At 40.6% G+C, this 20,813-nt stretch overlaps 1 protein-coding gene across 1 annotated transcript in view; it reads right to left on the bottom strand.

The window, feature by feature from the left end:
* Nucleotides 1–20,813, bottom strand: part of TESC (tescalcin) — a 71,201-nt gene that overhangs the window by 10,767 nt on the left and 39,621 nt on the right. The window contains exons 2-4 of the mRNA XM_044275816.1: nucleotides 16,483–16,552; nucleotides 11,026–11,106; nucleotides 2,405–2,544 (exon numbers count right to left, since the gene is read on the bottom strand). Of these exons, the coding sequence (XP_044131751.1) occupies nucleotides 2,405–2,544; nucleotides 11,026–11,106; nucleotides 16,483–16,552 (291 nt within the window). The remainder of the gene's footprint in view (nucleotides 1–2,404; nucleotides 2,545–11,025; nucleotides 11,107–16,482; nucleotides 16,553–20,813) is intronic.

The following is a 20,813-nucleotide window of genomic DNA, read 5'->3' on the forward strand; positions in this document are numbered from 1 at the left end:
AATGTAGGACTAACGTTTTTTTTTAGTGGTGTTTTTTTTAGTGGGGGGTCAAATGTGTTTATTTTTTTAAATTGCAACATGCTCTGGGTCTGGTGTCTTTTTCCTCATTGCCTGGTGTTTTTTTCTGGCTTAGTTGCCCATAGCAACCAACCCGATTCCACCTTTCATTTTTTTTAAAGCTCCTTTAGAAAATGAAAGGTGGAATCTGATTGGTTGCTATGGGCAACTAAGGCAATTTTCATTCACATCAGTTTTAAGAAATCTACCCCATTATACTAGCAAAAAGGCTGATTAAGGCCGAATGCACACGTATACGAGTGTATTACTGTAGTGCAGCGGCGGCATGAAGCGCACGGCGGCATAGCAACCAATGATGCCGTGCACTCCTGCTGTCAGCAGGAATCCAGGCCGGGGTACCACGGACCGTTCGCCAGGACCAAAACTGTGTGGGAAGGAAAACCTTAATGTAGTTTTTATTAGAATATATTAACCTCTAAAAAGGTGCAGTATTCCTTATATCTAAAAGAACACATGACTTAGGATCTCCTGTTTGTCCAGCATCTGAAAAAAACCTGTCTAGAAATTGCAGAACCTGAAAATATGAAACACTGGATCATTGAGCAGAAAAAAAACACTACAAAAACTATTAATTTAAAGAAGGAAGGAAAATAAGAGGGTTGTTTAAGATTAGAAAAAACGTGTTTTTGCCCATTTTACTTGATTGACGAGCTGCAGTACCAGACATAACCTATGGGCAAGTGTGACACTGTACCTGGAAAAAACAGACCTTTTATGTAGTCTCTTACATCCCCTTTCAATAAATACAAGTAGTATCATGTTGGATTCAATAACCAGTTACCATACATTTAACACAGCAGTAAAGAACGGGTTGAACCTGATGCTCTTGTGTCACATATGGCTTCTATTGCAGCAACTGATGCCGTGACACATGATTGCCAGGTATTGTTCCATCAGGTCTAATTATAACCTTATTCATGCTGAGCAGGTAACATAGTAACATAGTACATAAGGCCAAAAAAAGACATCTGTCCATCCAGTTCGGCCTGTCATCCTGCAAGTTGATCCAGAGGAAGGCAAAAAAAATATATACCCTGTGAGGTAGAAGGTACACACACATTTAGTTTATTTAGTTTCCTTTTAAAATATCCTGAAATTGATAGATTGAACATAAACTGGTTTTAATCCCTCCCTGTGTTGAAAATGTAAGATGGCAATTTGCCAACTTCTTAAAGGGGTTTTCTCATAACAAAATGGATCACCTATCCATAGAATCGGGGCCAGATTAAAGAGAAGGCATCTGGGACCTCCACAGGAGTCACTGGTAGAGCTGGCCTCAAGGGGGTGCTGTGACTTCTACCTACAGCTAGAACAGTCCAATGAGGAACTCAGATGTCTATCTCTGCTTTTCCCTTTCTCCATCTGCTAGCTTAAGGGTCTTCAACCTCTGGCACCCTAGCTGTTGTGAAACTACAACTCCCACCATGGTCCATTCACTTCTATAACAGTTCTGCGAACAGCCAAGCAAGTGTGTTTGCTAAGAGTTGTAGTTTCACAACAGTGGGAGTCCTGAAGGTTACTAAGCCTGGTGCTAGCTGTTTTCCTGTCTCTGTCCCCTCAGGACAGCCTCCTGTGTCTAACTCCCCTCCCTGTCCTGGGTGACAAATGAGGCTCCTCAAGTAATTCTACCGCAAGTTGCATATTTTGATTCACATCCTATTTGTACTAAATTTTGAGACTTTTTACTTCTCTCACTACCTTTTAAAAGTTGTTTTTAAACCATATCTTATGCTGAAGCATTTCTGTAAAACCTGGTTGTTTTAACAAGGGAGCCTGTTGGGAGTTCATGCTACAGGTAGCATGAACAAGCTGATAGGTTCCCTTCCAGCTTTGTTCACACTAGTTTCATGGCCTCCAAAGACAGGTCTGTTTTTAAATGGATTGAATAAATGGGGTCCTTCAGGGTTCTGGTATTTTAACAGCAAGAAGAATGATGTAGACCTCTTATGGCTAACCTCCAGCACTCCAGCTGTGGTAAAACTATGACTCCCAAGATGTGAACTTGCTTGGCTGTTCTCAGAACTCTATAGAAATGAATGTAGCATGCTGGGAGTCGTAGTTTCACCACAGCTGGAGTACCAGAGGTTAGCCATCATTGATGTAGACTATGGTATTATCAAGAATTCTGGAATGGCTGATGAAAGCCGTGATGGAAGTTCCTAGTTCAGATCATCTTCCATAGCAGTGTGTAATATGGTACAAGACAGAGGTCACACACAACAGTAACAAGATAATAATACAAGCTTACAAGTGATACATCATATAGTATTACTCCTCCAAACGTGTTTATCTGTGTCCTTCATGGAGCTGTAAAAATGATACTTACATCTCAGCTTGTCTTTACGACATAAACTAATGTTCTCCTCGTCTATATGCCCAACCATGGGGCGGAAGTAGGACATAATGATGAGAAATTGCTCAAAGTTAATTTCGCTTTCATACCCATAAGATCCTGTCCGTAGATTTCTGCAAAATAACAAAAACAATAGGACAACCCGTGACTTAAGTCGTTATGGTCAGTCCTCCAGCATAAACATGTGGTGGAAACTCAGTCTTTACATATAGAAACCAGAGAAGCTTCTTCAATGCCGAAAATACATTTTAGCAAAACAAATTCATGTGTGACGTATGCATCAAAAAGTTATGAAATACCACATAAAGGAAGATTTGCCAATGTCTCAGCCCTCCCAGACCTTGAAATCTGAAGAGCACATCTCATACAATTACCAACTGACTATTATCGTTACTAAGGCCTCTTTCACACGGGCGTTCCGGATGCGTCGTATGTGCATTGCCTGAAAACCGTGCAAGTAGGCACGCAATTGCAGTCAGTTTTGACTGAGATTGCATTCCGATGTTTAGTTTTTTCCACGCAAGTGCAATGCGTTTTGCACGCACGTGAGAAAAAACTGAAATTGGTACCCAGACCCGAATCGGGACTTCTTCACTTCTATTCATTTTATTATTTTCCCTTATAACATGGTTATAATGGAAAATAATAGCATTCTGAATACAGAATGCTTACTAAAATGTGGATTGAGGGGTTAAAAAAAAAAAATATTTACTCACCTCACCCTGTTGTTCCAGCCGGCATCGTCTTCTTGCTTCTTTCAGGAACTCTGATGACGTAATCGCGCTCACCACGTAGAAGATTTCTGTACTAAGAATGCTATTATTTTCCTTTATAACCATGTTATAAGGGAAAATAATACAGTAAATTGACTTTTATCAATTTACTTACATCATCTCCTAGCAAACATGCGTGAAAATCGCACCGCATCCGCACTTGCTTGCGATTTTCCCGCATCCCCATTCATTTCTATGGGGCCTGCGTTGCGTGAAAAACACAGAATATAAAACATGCTGCGATTTTCATGCAAAGCACAAGTGATGCGTGAAAATCACCGCTCTTCTCAACAGCCCCATTGAAGTGAACGGGTCCGGATTCAGTGCGGGTACAATGCGTTCACCTCACGCATTGCACCCGCACGGGATTCTCGCCCGTGTGAAAGGGGCCTAATACTAACCTTACACTGTAGGCTTTTATTGCGTTGTATGGATTATATTAGAGAAAGTATTTTATATATACTTTTTTGGCACTAGGCACACGACAAGGACACTGACCTTTATTTTGTGGGTGTTATTTTTTTTTTCTTTTTTTTTACTTATTTTTTGGTGACATTTTGGTATCTTACATATTCCACAGATGGAGGACTGAAACAAAGTGAATTTGTTTCAATGTATTCTCTGCATTGAAAAAGGTGCAGGGATGCCCATTATTTACAGCACACAGCAATGTACCACACATAGGGCACAGTATGACGAGACAGAATCCAGTTTAATTAGGAAAGCAAATCCATTTGGAACATGCTGTCAATTAGTCAGTGGCCTCTGGAACTAGGCCTGTCCTACCTAAACTGCAACATGGGAGCTCTGGTTAATTATTAATTTGGGTCAAAGCCACGGATCATCTCTAAGTGAAGCAGAATCTGATGGAAATGGCTCTAATTGGTTCTATTTAATTGTACTGCGACATGAATGACATCACTGGGTTATGTAAATTATATTTAAGATTATTATGATCTTTGACATATATGAAGCACATGAGCAAGACAATTACATCTATCAATCTCAATGCCAACACACCAGACAGTACGAAATACCAGTATATCAACAGCATATTAAAGGTAAGTACTCAGCTGAGGAATACTGACTATACTACCATGGGTTAACTTTTGTGTTAGATGATAAAATCCATCCTCTCGTATTTTAAAACTTCTGTACATTTCCAAAAAATCTGAGATTATAGCCTATGGCAATGCAGACAGTGCATGCAGAATGGATTTGAATTGGTTGACATTGATTTCCAGTACTGCAGTCGTCAAGCATGAATCAATTGAGTTGCTAAGCCTTCCTTATCTTACCGCACAACACATAGTGCCATCAGCCTCCTCTCATCCCTCTTATCAATCAAAAAGGAAGACACACTTGGGGTGCATTAACTTGGACCAGTATGTACCAGACGTGTTTCAAAAACATGAATGTTTACCACAATTTTGTTTATTTTCTTTCACTGCAATCCTTATAAAATTGGAAATTGGAGTGCAAATATCTCAGACCACCCAAAGGTCATCACATTATCTTACTTTCTTTCTCCTTTCCATCCATACTTGGGGTGTCTAATGTTGCAGTTGGCCACTTACAAAGTCTCCCATCAGGAAATCACATTCAGTAGGAAAAAACATTAAAAATATTTGATCCTATCCAATGACCAGAACAAGCCAAGGAGGTCCAAGAGTTAAACACTATCGTAAATTTTTGCTAGGCCTTAGTCCTGACACCTACTGTTCTGGCCAAATTAACAACTCTACAGAATAGTCTCCCCAGTATTATCAACAAAGGTATATTTATCCCTTTTTTATATATTGTAATTACTTTAACCCCTTCACTACCGAGCCACTTTTCACCTTAAATCCCAGGCCGATTTTTGCAAATCTGACATGTGTCACTTTATGTGGTAATAACTTTGGAACACTTACTTATCCAAGCCATTCTGAAATAGTTTTCTTGTGCCACATTGTACTTCATAATAGTGGTAAATTTCAGTCAATATTTTTCATTTTTATTTGAAAAAATACCAAATTCACCCAAAAAATTAAAAAATTTGCAACTTTCTAAATTTGAATTTCTCCACTTTTAAAACAGATAGCGATAACTCAAATAATAGTTATTACTTTACATTTCCCATATGTTTACTTTATGTTTCGATCATTTTGTGAATGCCATTTTATTTTTTGGGGATGTTAGAAGGCTTAATCACAGAAATGAAGTGGCCAACATGGGGGAACTGCCCAAGCTCCAAACACTGTAGCGTGTTTCTCATTGGGCGAGCAGTCCCACCGCATGTGAACCACCAAAATACCGTGGCAAGTATGGGGGAGCTGCTCAAACCCCAAACACTGTAGCGTGTTTCTCATTAGGGGAGCAGTCCCACCGCATGTGGACCGCAGCAAACGACCATCCCGAGCAAATAATGCATACAGAGGAGGACGCCAGCGCGGTCCACATGCACCACAAAAGCATCCTACACAAACCAGAGCATTGTGCGGATGAAAATACAATTATATAAATCACTGAAGAAAATGCACCAAACGGATATACCACTGACTATACTAGCTGGTCATACAAGCAGATATTAAAAGCTGAGACTTTTGCCAATATATTCCTGTCAGGAAGATATCAGAGCCCACATGCACCACGTCACGGTCACTCAGCATGGCAAGGGGTCCTACCACTACTCTAACTATGGTGTGAACACGGTCTGAAGGTGAGGAATATATTGGCAAAAGTCTCAGCTTTTAATATCTGCTTGTATGACCAGCTAGTATAGTCAGTGGTATATCTGTTTGGTGCATTTTCTTCAGTGATTTATATAATTGTATTTTCATCCGCACAATGCTCTGGTTTGTGTAGGATGCTTTTGTGGTGCATGTGGACCGCGCTGGCATCCTCCTCTGTATGCATTATTTGCTCGGGATGGTCGTTTGCTGCGGTCCACATGCGGTGGGACTGCTCCCCTAATGAGAAACACGCTACAGTGTTTGGGGTTTGAGCAGCTCCCCCATACTTGCAACGGTATTTCGGTGGTTCACATGCGGTGGGACTGCTCGCCCAATGAGAAACACGCTACAGTGTTTGGGGCTTGGGCAGTTCCCCCATGTTGGCCACTTAATTTCTGTGATTTTGTTTTATATGTATTGAATGTGCCTTCATCTGGCAATTGAACATTCTTTAAAAAGAAAAAGAAAATTGCACCTGGGAATCTCCATCACACGGTCTGATATGGGTGTGGCTTACAGCCTTGCTTTGTTCACATTGCATTAGTTGTCCTGCTATGCAGTTGTGTAGAAGCTTGGCTGTGAGCTGGATTTCATCACCTTCAGACCGTGTTCACACCATAGTTAGAGTAGTGGTAGGACCCCTTGCCATGCTGAGTGACCGTGACGTGGTGCATGTGGGCTCCGATATCTTCCTGACAGGAATATATTGGCAAAAGTCTCAGCTTTTAATATCTGCTTGTATGACCAGCTAGTATAGTCAGTGGTATATCTGTTTGGTGCATTTTCTTCAGTGATTTATATGGATGTTAGAAGGCTTAGAAGTTTAAAAGCAAATCTTGAAATTTTTCAGAAAATTTCCAAAACCCACTTTTTAAATTACCTCAGCCCTCTTAGCTTAAACGCCCTTAATGACCAGACCACTTTTTACTATTCTGCACTACACTACTTTCACCGTTTATTGCTCGGTCATGCAACTTACCACCCAAATAAATTTTACCTCCTTTTCTTCTCACTAATAGAGCTTTCATTTGGTGGTATTTCATGGCTGCTGACATTTTTACTTTTTTTGTTATTAATCGAAATGTAACGAAATTTTTGCAAAAAAAATTACATTTTTCACTTTCAGTTGTAACATTTTTCTAAAAAAGCGAAACCTATATATACATTTTTCTCTAAATGTATTGTTCTACATGTCTTTGATAAAAAAAAAGTTTGGGTAAAAAAATTAATGGTTTGGATAAAAGTTATGGCGTTTACAAACTATGGTACAAAAATGAGAATTTCCGCTTTTTGAAGCAGCTCTGACTTTCTGAGCACCTGTCATGTTAACTGAGGTTCTACAATGCCCAGACAGTAGAAAACCCCCACAAATGACCACATTTAGGAAAGTAGACACCCTAAGATATTCGCTGATGGGCATAGTGAGTTCATAGAACTTTTTTTTTTTTTTTCACAAGTTAGCGGAAAATGATGATTTTTTTTCCTTACAAAGTCTCATATTCCACTAACTTGTGACAAAAAACAAAAACTTGCATGAACTCACTATGCCCATCACGAAATACCTTGGGGTGTCTTCTTTCCAAAATGGGGTCACTTGTGGGGTAGTTATACTGCCCTGGCATTTTAGGGGCCCTATTGTGTGAGAAGTAGTTTGAAATCAAAATGTGTAAAAAACTGCCCTGAGAAATCCTAAAGATGCTCTTTGGAATGTGGGCCCCTTTGCCCACCTAGGCTGCAAAAAAGTGTCACACATGTGGTATCGCCGTACTCGGGAGAAGTTGGGCAATGTGTTTTGGGGTGTCATTTTACATATACCCATGCTCGATGAGAGAAATATCTCGGCAAAAGACAACTTTTCCCATTTTTTTATACAAAGTTGGCATTTGACCAAGATATTTATCTCACCCAGCATGGGTATATGTAAAATGACACCCCAAACACATTCCCCAACTTCTCCTGAGTACGGCGATACCACATGTGTGACACTTATTTGCAGTCTAGATGCGCAAAGGGACCCAAATTCCTTTTAGGAGGGCATTTTTAGACATTTGGATCCCAGACTTCTTCTCACGCTTTAGGGCCCCTAAAATGCCAGGGCAGTATAAATACCCCACATGTGACCCCATTGTGGAAAGAAGACACCCCAAGGTATTCAATGAGGGGCCTGGCGAGTTCATAGAATTTTTTTTTTTTTTGGCACAAGTTAGCGGAAATTGATTTATTTTTTTCTCACAAAGTCTCTCTTTCCGCTAACTTGGGACAAAAAATTCAATCTTTCATGGACTCAATATGCCCCTCACGGAATACCTTGGGGTGTCTTCTTTCCGAAATGGGGTCATATGTGGGGTATTTATACTGCCCTGGCATTTTAGGGGCCCTAAAGCGTGAGAAGAAGTCTGGAATATAAATGTCTAAAAAAATTTACGCATTTGGATTCCATGAGGGGTATTGTGAGTTCTTCATGTGAGATTTTATTTTTTGACACAAGTTAGTGGAATATGAGACTTTGTAAGAAAAAACAAAAAAAACAACTTGTGCCCAAAAAATGTCTGAATGGAGCCTTAGAGGGGGGTGATCAATGACAGGTGGGTGATCAGGGAGTCTATATGGGGTGATCACCACCCTGTCATTGATCACCCCCCTGTAAGGCTCCATTCAGACGTCCGTATGTGTTTTGCGGATCCGCTGTGTCCTTTTTTTTTTCCGCATCCACGGATCCACAAAACACATACGGACGTCTGAATGGAGCCTTACAGGGGGGTGATCAATGACAGGGGGGTGATGACCCCATATAGACTCCCTGATCACCCCCTGTCATTGATCACCCCCCTGTGAAATACTATTTTAGGGTACATATGATTTCTGGTTGATTTATATTGCACTTTTTGTGAGGCAAGGTAACAAAACAAAAAAAAAATATGTTTTGGCACTGTTTTTATTTTTTATTTACAATGTTCATCTGACAGGTTAGATCATGTGGTATTTTTATAGAGCAGGTTGTTACGGACGCGAAATTACCAAATATACTACTTTTTTTGTCGTTTGTTTCAGTTTTACATAATAAATCGTTTTTGAAAAAAACTTTTTTTTTGTGTCTCCTTATTCTGAAAGCCATAGTTTTTTATTTTTTGGGCAACTGTCTTATGTGGGGGCTCATTATTTTCAGTATGAGATGATGGTTTGATTGGTACTATTTTCGGGTGCATATGACATTTTGATCGCTTGGTATTACACTTTTTGTGACTTTTTGGCACTTTATTTTAGTTTTTTTTGTTTGTTTTTTTACGCTGTTCACCTAAGGGGTTAGTTCATGTGATATTTTTATATAGAAGGTTCTTACAGACGCAGCGATACCTAATATGTATACTTTTTTTTTTTTTTTAAGTTACACAATAACAGCATTTTTGAAAAAAAAGAATCTGTTTTAGGGTCTCTATAGTCTGAGAGCCATAGTTTTTTTATTTTTTGGGAAAGATTGTCTTAGGTAGGGGATAATTTTTGTGGGATGAGATGACGGTTTGATTGGCACTATTTTGGTGTGCATATGACATATGACTTTTTGATCGCTTGCTATTACACTTTTTTATTTTTATTTTTTACATTTAACACAATAAAAGCATTTTTGAAACCAAAAAAATTATGTTTTATTGTTTCCATAGTCTGAGTAATATTTTTTTTTTAAATTTTTGGGGTGATTGTCTTAGGTAGGGGCTCATTTTTTGCAGGATGAGGTGACAATCAGATTAGTACTATTTTGGGGGGCATACGCCTTTTTGATCGCTTGGTGTTGCACTTTTATTGATGTAAGGTGACAAAAAATGTTTTTTTTTAGCACAGTTTTTATTTTTTATGGTGTTCTCCTCAGCCGGTCGATACGGACGTGGTGATATCTAATATAACTACTTTTCTTGTTTTACCAATTTTTTTGCAATGTTTTTAACTTTATTTTAAGAAAAGGGCGCTTTTTAAATTTTTTTCTACTTCTTTTTTCACTTTATTTTTTGTCCCACTCTGGGGCTTCAACTTTTGGTGTTCTGATCCCCTTTACAATGCATTACAATACTTTTGTATTGTAATTTATTGGCTGTAAGTGTATAAGGCTAGTTTCACACAAGCGACAAGGAACTCCGGCAGGCTGTTCTGACGGATGAACAGCCTGTTGGATCCGTCCTGCCGCTAGTGCACGCGTGCCTCCAAACTACCGCTCCGGCCCCATTGACTATAATGGGGGCGGTCTGGAGTCCCGGCGGCAGCACGCGTTCACTAGCGGCAGCATGGATCCGACAAGCTTTTCACCCGCTGGAATGGCCTGCCGGAGTTCCTTGCCGCTAGTGTGAAAGTACCCTTAGACAGTAGACAGTGTAATACACTTACAGCTTCCTGCCTGTGAGATCCAGGGGGCGCATACAGCAGGGGTCCGGTTATCAGTGACTGCCGGACCCCTGCAACTGATCAGAGCGCCATACATGTACGGTGCTGGGATTTCTGACCCACTTTCCAGTGCCGTACATGTACGGCGCTGGTATTCTACAGGGGTTTTCTGGATTTAAAATGCCCGCCAGCAACCTGTCCTAAAATGTGAGCAGGACTGGGTGCCTCCATTTGAAGTGTTGTGCTCCCGTTGGCTGAACGGCTCTCCTGCGATAAGATCACGGGAGCTGTTTGGTTGTTATGGCAGCCTCTGGCTTTCTAAAGGCTTCAAGGCCTGCCATAACAAAGTTCCTATCAAGTCTTGCATATGGCAACTCTGCCATAGTTTTATGGGTGTTTTCAATTCCACCCCAATTTAGAATTTTTTCCAGCTTTCCACTACACTGTATGCAATATTAAATTGTGCTTGTGCCACAAGAAAGTACAACTTGCCCTGCAAAAAACAAGCCCTCCTATGGCTATGTGAATGGAAAAAGAAAACAATTATGGCTCCTGGAAGGCAAGGACTAAAAAATGAAAATGAAAAAGCAGTGTGACATCCTTGTGCTGTTCGCATTTTATGTGTACCCATAATAATGAATGAGTCCATGTGTAATTGTAAAAAATGCGGATCAGATTTGAAAATTTGGTTGTGAGCATGAGGTCTAATTTATATTTACACCTCTTAAAAACTTACCTCTTGTCAAAGAAAGCATTTTTTATTTTGTCTCTTATAGGATTCTGCTCCAAGTCTGAAACCTTTTCCAAATCTCTTTTGCTAGAAAAAAAAGGAAGAATATAAAAAGTGTATATTTTATAATATATGTAAAAATAATAATAAAAAGAATATTAGGGAGATTATTAATATTGACACATTGTTCAGGGGTCTGTACTCTACAAGCTTGTGCTGGAGATGTGGGAAACATGAGGGAACATCCTTGCGTGCTTTTTGTTGATGTTCTATGATATGAAATTTTCTTACTGGAAACAAATTGAATAATGGCAGCTGTAAAACGGCCATAACACTGACAGTTGCTTTCTCCACAATGCTGCCCCACCAATTGATGGCTCCATATTCTTATATATATTCTTTTTTTCGTTTACTTGTCTCTCTCCACTGGCTGAAATTGTCTTGCCCTTCTTTAAAGAAAAGGTTGACTAAAATCATAATGGAGCAAAGTGGAGGAATTGGCTAATTTGAAACACTCAACCATTCAAAAAATGTGGTCACCTTGTATATCCTTGGCCTACTGAACATTTCAACCATTTGAATGTTACAGCTTCAGCAGGATCTACTCCATAGGATTCAATATATATTTAAACTTTAAAACTGTGAGACTAGTCATTTTGCCCCCTGAGCCCTACCCTGATGGAAATGTTCCCCTCACTACCCTCCTGTTCCCACAACCCCCTTTATAAATGCTATACAGTGTAGATATTTTGATGGCTTGCAACCTCTTGCATAAATAGGGCTTACTGTTAGGCCTCATGCACACAAATAGATTTTTCATCTGTGTGCTATGTGCATTTTGTGCGGGTAGCACACCGACCTATTCATTTCAAGGGCCATGCACACATCTATATGCTTTACAGATCCATGTGGCCAATCCATAAATTACAGAGCATCTCTTATTCTGCTCCACAAAATGCATTCAATGGATCTATTGAAGTCAATGGGTCTGGAAAAAATGCAGATGGCACTCGGTATCCGTATTTTTCGGTTCTGTGCTGAGGCCTAAGTTTGAATATTTGCTGTAGACACAAAATGTTAGGAAGAGCTACTGTGTTTTTTCGCTCTAGAAGACGCACTTTTTTACCCCAAAAGTGTGTGTGTGTGTGGGGGGGGGGGTAATGTCAGTGTGTCTGATAGGGTGAATACTAATGAGCTCTTCCATTATGGAAGTGCTCATTAGTACAGCAGGATCAGAGAGAAGTGAATACAACGCTCCGTGTGCTGCCAGTACTCACCGCTCCCTGGTCTTTGTCTGTCAGTGCTGCACACTGGGCTGTGACCTGTGCACAGCATGAGGACGTAGACGCGCATTGTCACCTCATGCTGTGCGACGTCAGATCACAGCACAGAACGTCAGGAAGAGCGCTGGATCTCAGGAGCAGCATTGGCGTCAGGAACAGGAGAGGTGAGTTGACTTATTTTTTTTGTCTGATCTGGAGGTCTGATTAACATTGGGGGTCTGATCTGAAGTCTGATTGGAGGTCTGAGCTAAGGTTTAATTAACCTTGGGGGTCTGATCTGAGGTCTGATTGGGGGTCTGACTAACATTGGGGGTCTGATCTGAGGTCTGATTGGGGGTGTGAGCTGAGGTCTAATCAACCTTGGCGTCTGACTGAAGGTCTTATTTGAGATCTGATGAAAAATATATATTTTTTTCTTATTTTCCTCCTCTAAAACTTAGATGTGTCTTATGGACAGCTGTGTCTTATAGGGCGAGAAATATGGTATATTTTTCAGCACCAATTAATTCAGTCCTGACTCTACTCGCATAATGTATGTGTCTCTGATCATTGATTACGGAGACAAACATTAACTGAGCCATAAAAATGTGTTATTTGTTTTTAGTGATATGCAAATGAGCCTCTAGGAGCAGGGGGGGGACATTGCTCCTTCTCCTAGAGGCTTCGTTCTCCCACCTTATTCTACGCCTTGCCGTCCTGGATTGACAGGCCAGCGTTAGTCTTCTCCTGCGTGGAATGAGGTGGGAGACCGAAGCCTCTAGGAGCAGGAGTAATGCCCCCCCCCCTGCTCCTAGAGGCTAATTTGCATATTACAAACGTAAGAATTGTGCAGTATGGGGGGCATAAAAAAAACATAACAATAGCAGAGTTAGATTCTGCTGACATTAGCACATCGTCAGCCACTGGGATTATAAATTGATTACCTATCCCCTGGATACCTATTAATTAATATCTGATCAGTGGGGGTTTGATTCCAAGCACCCCTACCAATCTGCTTCTGGAGGCGCTGCAGCCTCTTCATTGGCCTGTGACGTCAGATTCATCTGTTATATCGCTGTTCAGCAGCCCAGCCCCATTTAAAAGCTATGGACACCTTTAGGCAATTTTTTCATGACTGCAATTTACACTTTGCTAAAAATATTTTTTTTTCAATTGGTTTTAATTAAATATTTTTATACAAGGGCATCAGGAGGGACAGTCTGCAAATAAACAGATTTTTTAATCAGTCTATTTGTAGACTGTCCCTCCCGAGTTCTGTCAGATATCGGCTCATATGAAGCCTTCTCTCTGATCTCCTGACCTCATAAACATTCATTATAGCTAAACTCTTATCAAACATAAGAATATGGCTTAAATAAGTGTTTATGAGGTCAGGAGATGAAAGGTTAGGCTTCACATGAGTCTTCAGCTGAGAGGACCGAGAAGTGATACTCTGCAAGCAGACTGATTTTTTAACCCTTGTATTTGTACAGCTGAACATTTTTAATAAAGACCTAATGAAAACATGATTTTTGTCCAAAATAATTAAAATACAATCATTAAAAAAAAATTCCCTGAAGATGTTTAAGTGCAAGGGACTGAGATTCAATACTAAGCCCAGCCGCAATACAATGTATGGAGCTGTGCTTTGTATACTATGAAGAGGCTGCAGCGCTTACCCCAACACCATGACCCCTTCAAACAGCTGATCAGCTGCCAGGAGTTGGACCTCCACTGATCACATAATTGTGATTCATCCTGATGAAAGGTATTAGTATTTAAGTAATGTGCAACCCCTTTAGGGGTGCACATATTATATAGGCAGTTTGTGCAGCTGCACAGATAAGGGGCCCACTGGTACCCTAATAAAAAATAATAGTGTTAAACACTATATGGTCCAGTAGATCAAATTACTGTCAGTAGTGTCTTTCTGTAAGGCAAGCTATTGTGACATCACAGGGGCATTTCAATTAGGCAAGTTACTGTGACATCACTAGTGGGTTTCAATCACGTAAGGTGCTGTGAGATCTCAAACGTGGTTTTGCCAGACAAGCAGCTGTGACATCACAAGGGGGTTTAGTGAGGACAATGTGACAGCTGTGCTTAACCGTCAAGTAACTGCTGTGACATCACAGTGATTTTAGTGATATAAGGTGTTATAACCACAGAAGGGAGTTTTAGTCAGTTCTGCTACTGACAATACAAATAGTAAGGAGCTACATGTATATCCTTGCATGTCTCACAATTAGGGTCCATTCACACGTCACTATTTTTACCTTTCCAGATAAACGTTCCTGTTTTTTGCGGATCCGAAAATCTGGATGACATGAGGATGCTTTTAGCATGTCTTCCAGATTTTCGACGGATCCATTGACTAGAATGGGATGACGGAACGCAAAATCGGACAAATAGTAGGACAGGGTATATTTTTTTTCCAGGATCCGAATAACGGAACCCACGGAACGGAATCACGGAATAGGAGAGCACCATGAGTGCTGTCCGATTATTTGCTGATTCCATTGAAAATGAATGGATCCGCATAACGTTCCGTTTTTAATCGGAACGGATGCGGAACACCAAAACGGACGTGTGAATGGACCCTTACTCTTAGATTTGTCCACCTGTGAAGCACTTTCTGGATGGTCATTAAATGAGGTTGTTTATGACTAGCACCCCACTGTCCTTTATGGTTGTTGTCCATCCCAGGTGCCTGTTCCATGTGCTGTTATGAATGGGAATATGTGAATGTGGCTGAGATATCCTCAGCATGCATCAACTTCTTATCATTATCTGTCCTGCAGGACACACAGACAAGACAGAAAGGGTCTTATGCTTTTCTCAGGGACATACACAGATCTCCTGGGCCCCCACAGACAAAATACGAAAACCCTCCCCCTAACCCCTCAATGAATTGTAAGACAAATTAAAAAATTTTTAATAAAATTTAATAATTGGATTACATTTTTAATAATAATAAAGTTTGAGAATAGAAGAAGTTCAGCACTGGGCATCCCTGCCCTGGGGTCCCATAGCAGTTGCATGGTCTACCTTCATGCTAGGTATGCCACTGGCTTTCCTTCAGCCTGAAGACACGGAGTGATTATGAGTAATTATTGCTAGCTCAGCACTTTCTAGTTGGGAAACTCGTCTATGCTTGCCATTACGACATTTTAACATCAGCTACTAACCAGATGGCCATCGTTGGAAAATAAATATTATTTTAGATCTAGTGCCTATCTAATGTATGATGTTGTATTCCCATGTTGCAGCCTTCTCTTGGGATTGACCATGACGTGAACGCACCATCATATATACCAAGATTCGTGCTTTTTATCTTGTGCCTTTTACCAGCACTCATAATTTTAACAAATTACATCTCATTAAGGAAGATTGAGCTGATCGTCATTAGATTGTTAATTATTTCATTCATGTTCCTATTCCCTTGGTGCACTAATTAGCAGAGTATTCTGAGATCAAGCTAATACTGATTTCACACTGCATGTATTAACGTATTCACTCCCACCAGGAAGCTTGAAGCTCCATAAAAGACTACATAAAGTGTTAAGAAATGTTTGTATTTTTTCATTATAATTTTTTGTACTACTGCTCTTTTTTGTATGGAACCACAATAGGGCCGTCATCGGGTTACATGAGGCCTATATTGTACCTCCATATGCCTCTCATTTCTGACGGAGGTATACAGGGGTAAGTAGAGGCCTCATGTCTGTAGTGGCCCTATCCTATTATGGTTCTGTACAAAATACAAAAATATAGTAAGTTATCTTCTGCATGATCCAATATAGATGGGCACTCAGCAGGATAGAGTGTGGCATGCAAATAGTCCGTTTTTTGGGGATTCCTTTGGCTTTTAACAGACATGCTCATGTAGATGCTTACCTCATATACATCTTCCCCACGGGGGGTGGGGGTGGATTCTACTGACCCAATTTTACCATGTAGGCACATCACTCTGGTTTGTATGTAAGGCAGAGAGGCATGGACATGGTGATGTGACCACAGCCCAGAAGATAGGAGCAATAACAGTAAAAGGAATCCATTACAAAATTACACCTACCTTCATAAATGATTATTTTAAAGGATGTTGATGCAAACCAGAAATTCTATAATTGCAATGACATTATTTCTCAGGCACAGAATGTACAGTACAGACGACTTTACTTTAGTTTTTGAGATAACGTACCTGAGAACCGGTTTGTCACCCGTTAGGTAGATGAAGCGCTTGTGTAGATGTTCAATTTGTTCTGCTGAGACTGAAAAGATAAAAGCAGAAGATTTAAGGTTACATTTACCACTGTCAGTCAGGCTTTTAGATAGTCTTGTGTCACGAGGATCCTTGGCATAGGCAGAACCAGTACAGTATGTCACAATTTTACCCTTTCAGTATCAGCTGTAGGAGATATCCAGCGGGAATTTACATCAGTAATGAAAATGATGGCAAACTGCCTGAATTTAATACAACTGCCAGACATTTCTCGGCAAATGCCCAAAAGAGGTCCCTAGAATAGACCAAGTATATAACCATTTAGAAACCTTGCTTTTTGTCTATTATGTAAAAAAAAAAAAAAAAAAATCAATTCATCTACAGTATATACAACTAAAATATGCAGTTATTTACATCAATAAATCAATAATAAGCTGAACACAAAGTGTGACCATAGGTCATCAATATAAAAACCCTGGTCAACCCTTTAAAGGGAACCTGTCACCGGGATTTTGTGTATAGAGTTGAGGACATGGGCTGCTAGATGGCCGCTAGCACATCCGCAATATCCAGTCCCCATAGCTCTGTGTGCTTTTATTGTGTAAAAAAACGATTTGATAAATATGCAAATTAACCTGCGATGAGTCCTGTCCCTGACTCATCTCACATACAGGACTCATCTCAGGTTAATTTGCATATGTATCAAATTGTTTTTTTTTGCACAATAAAAGCACACAGAGCTATGGGGACTGGGTATTGCGGATATGCTAGAGGCCATCTAGCAACCCATGTCCTCAGCTCTATACACAAAATCTCGGTGACAGGTTCCCTTTAAGCATTACATAGTGCCCATTAAAATCAATTATTATAGTAGGCTAATGTATACATGATGTCTTGATCTTCTTACTACCCAGTACCTCAGTTTTATCTACAATGGAAGGTCTTATTTTACATTCTATTACCCTCCTATATATTGCATTTTTATGCTTAAAGGGCATCTGTCAGCAGATTTGTCCCTATGACACTGGCTGACCTGTTACATGTGCGCTTGGCTGCTGAAGGCATCTGTGTTGGTCCCATGTTCATATGTGCCCGCATTGCTGAGAAAAATGATGCTTTTAATATATGCAAAAGAGCCTCTAGGAGCAACGGGGGCGTTGCCGTTACACCTAGAGGCTCTGCTCTCTCTGTGACTGCTGCACCCTGCCAGGCAGTGTAAACGTTATCATGCCTGGCCCTGACTTCTCATAAAGTTCATTGAAGTGCCTGGGACGCAGCAGTTGCAGAGAAAGCTAAGGCTCTAGGCGTAAGAGCAATGCCCCCTCTCAACTGCATATATTAAAACACAATTTTTCTCAGCAATGCGGGCACATATGAACATGGGACCAACACAGATGCCTTCAGCTGCCAGGTGCACATGTAACAGATCAGCCGGTTTCATAGGTACAAATCTGCTGACAGATGCCCTTTAACTTGACTGAGGTTTGCTCTGCATGGTGTACTCTACATTTTATCATGTTGCATTTTATGTATGTACTTATCACCTACCGCCAGGATAGATTATAAATGTAGGATCCTTGGGGGGATGGGGGGGGGGGGGGTGGAGGTCCGACCACTGAGACTCCAACGAACCTGAGATCTCAGGGTCCCCTCTCTGAATGGAGCGGTAGTGCACATGTTGGTCCACTACTCCATTTGCTTATATGAAACTGAAGGACATTTATCACATATGATGTGAATAGGTGATAAATCCTTTTTGCGTGATAACCCCTTTAATGCTTAGTGATGCTCAACTTGTGGCCCAGGTCCCACTGGAAGGCAGCTTAATAGGGTACAGTGCTTTCCCAGGGGATAATGATTTGGCAGGAGCACTGTAATATGCTGAATGGTCTGCCACATTATAGATAAAAGTCGAGCTGTTATAACCAGGTTTCCCAGACCAGATCATCCTAAGGCCTCATGCACACAACTGGTCTGTTTTTTGCGGTGCGCGAACCGCGGTTTCGCAAAAAACGGTACCCGCCCGTGTGCCTTTCCGCAATTAGCGGAATGGAATAGGCGGCCCATTGTAGAAATGCCTATTCTTGTCCGCAAAACAAATAAGATCAAGACATACTACATTTTTTTGCGGGGCCACGGAACGGAGCAAAGGATGCAAACAGCACACGGAGTGCTGTCCGCATCTTTTGCGGCCCTATTGAAAAAACTGCGGCTCGGATGCGGACCTGAACAACGGTGGTGTGCATAAGGCCTTATTATGATGGATACTACATAGCCCCAGTATGGTTAATTAACCAGGCAGTTTTATTGTAAAAGAAGATATGTAAAAAAAAAAAAGACATCATATAGTACATGACAATCTCTTTCTAACAAAGCTAGAATCAGCCCTGTACCTCACATGGGTCCAGAAATGTCCCCATTCATTGCTCTGCTAGATTTATATCAAGCTGAAGCCTCAAGGGGAGTGTCTTTCCTTCTGCAGCTCTCTCCCTATCACAGCTTAGGAGGCAGTTGAAGGATAAAACTGATCATGTGCGGCCTTCTCAGTGAGTAGGACACAGAAATAATAAGAAAAAAAAAACAGCAAATGGCGCTATACAGATATATTTTATTGAATAACTCAGTGGCTATGCTAATTTTTTTATTACATGCAATTACAAAAGTATTCAGATCCAAGTGCTGGTTTTTCATGGGACAACCCTTTTAAAGGGGTTCTGTGAGTTTAGATAAATATGCTGCTTTCTTCTAGAAATGGGGCCACAATGGTGGAGAAATGGTGCAATACTGGACACAGCCCATGGACAAGGGTGGCACCATTTCTAGAAGAAAGCAGCCATATTTGTCTAATCTCATACAAGCCCCTTAAAGGAAATAGCTGCTGGTCATATTGGTTGGTTGTCACTAGAGATGAGCGAATTTCTAAAAAATTCAATTTGTCCGGTTTACCGTATTTTTAGAAAAAATGTGGTTTGATCCAGACTTATTTGCGGCGAATTGCGTTAAAAAAAAACGGCTATTTCCTGGCTGCAGAGACCCTTTATAGTGGTGTAGAACACTTGCAGTAACACGCATAGGGAGTTTGCTGTGGTATTGAAACAATTCTGTGAGTCCGTATGACCTGCAGATGACAGGGGTCGCTCTTAGAATCACTGCACACTTCACTTATTAGGGCAGTCACGGGGCCAAAACTAACCAAATAACTCAAGTGTGAACTCAGGTCGATGTTAGCGCCAAGAAGCGCACGACTTTTACACAGTCGTCAGCTGATTCCACATAAATGTCTACAGAACCTGTTGTACTAAACGCTTATACAAGTAGAGCCCCCCCCCCCCCCCCCCCGACAGAGAGGAGAGGGTGTCAGCAGTAAGTTTGTGTTGACGTCACTGATTATTTTGCCATTCCTCTGATCCGTCAGAACAAAAACTGATCCTTTCTGTGGAGCATCCGCCTTCACTCGGTCAGCATTTGGCCAGTAATCCATCATAACTGCACTGCTGAACGGCAAATGTATATTTTTTTGCCACTAATAAACGCCAAAAAGGGCTGTAATTTTCTCACTTCACCACACAACGACAAATATTTTTTTTTTTGCCACTAATACACGCCCAAAAAGGGCTTTAGAACATATAACTGCACCTCTGAACGGCAAATAATATATATTTTTTGTCACTAATAAACGCCAAAAAGGGCTGTAATTTTCTCACTTTACCACTAAAGTGGTAAATAAGCCCCATTTTTTCCCACTAATACAAGCCAAAAAATGCTTTAGAACATATACAGTCAGATCCATAAATATTGGGACACGACACAATTCTAACATTTCTGGCTCTTTACACCACCACAATGGATTTGAAATGAAAAGAACAAGATGTGCTGTAACTGCAGCCTGTCAGCTTTAATATGAGGGTATTTACATCCAAATCAGATGAACGGTGTAGGAATTACAACAGTTTGCATATGTGCCTCCTACTTGTAAAGGAACCAAAAGTAATGGGACAATTGGCTTCTGTTCCGTGGCCAGATGTGTGTTATTCCCTCATTATCCCAATTACAATGAGCAGATAAAAGGTCCAGAGTTCATTTGAAGTGTGCTATTTGCATTTGGAATCTGTTGCTGTCAACTCTCAATATAAGATCTAAAGAGCTGTCACCATCAGTGAAGCAAGCCATCATTAGGCTGAAAAAACAAAACAAACCCATCAGAGAGATAGCAAAAACATTAGGCGTGGCCAAAACAACTGTTTGCAACATTCTTAAAAAGAAGGAACGCAGCAGTGAGCTCAGCAACACCAAAAGACCCGGAAGACCAC

Source organism: Bufo gargarizans, chromosome 1, assembly GCF_014858855.1.
Source record: "Bufo gargarizans isolate SCDJY-AF-19 chromosome 1, ASM1485885v1, whole genome shotgun sequence".
NCBI lineage: Eukaryota > Metazoa > Chordata > Amphibia > Anura > Bufonidae > Bufo > Bufo gargarizans.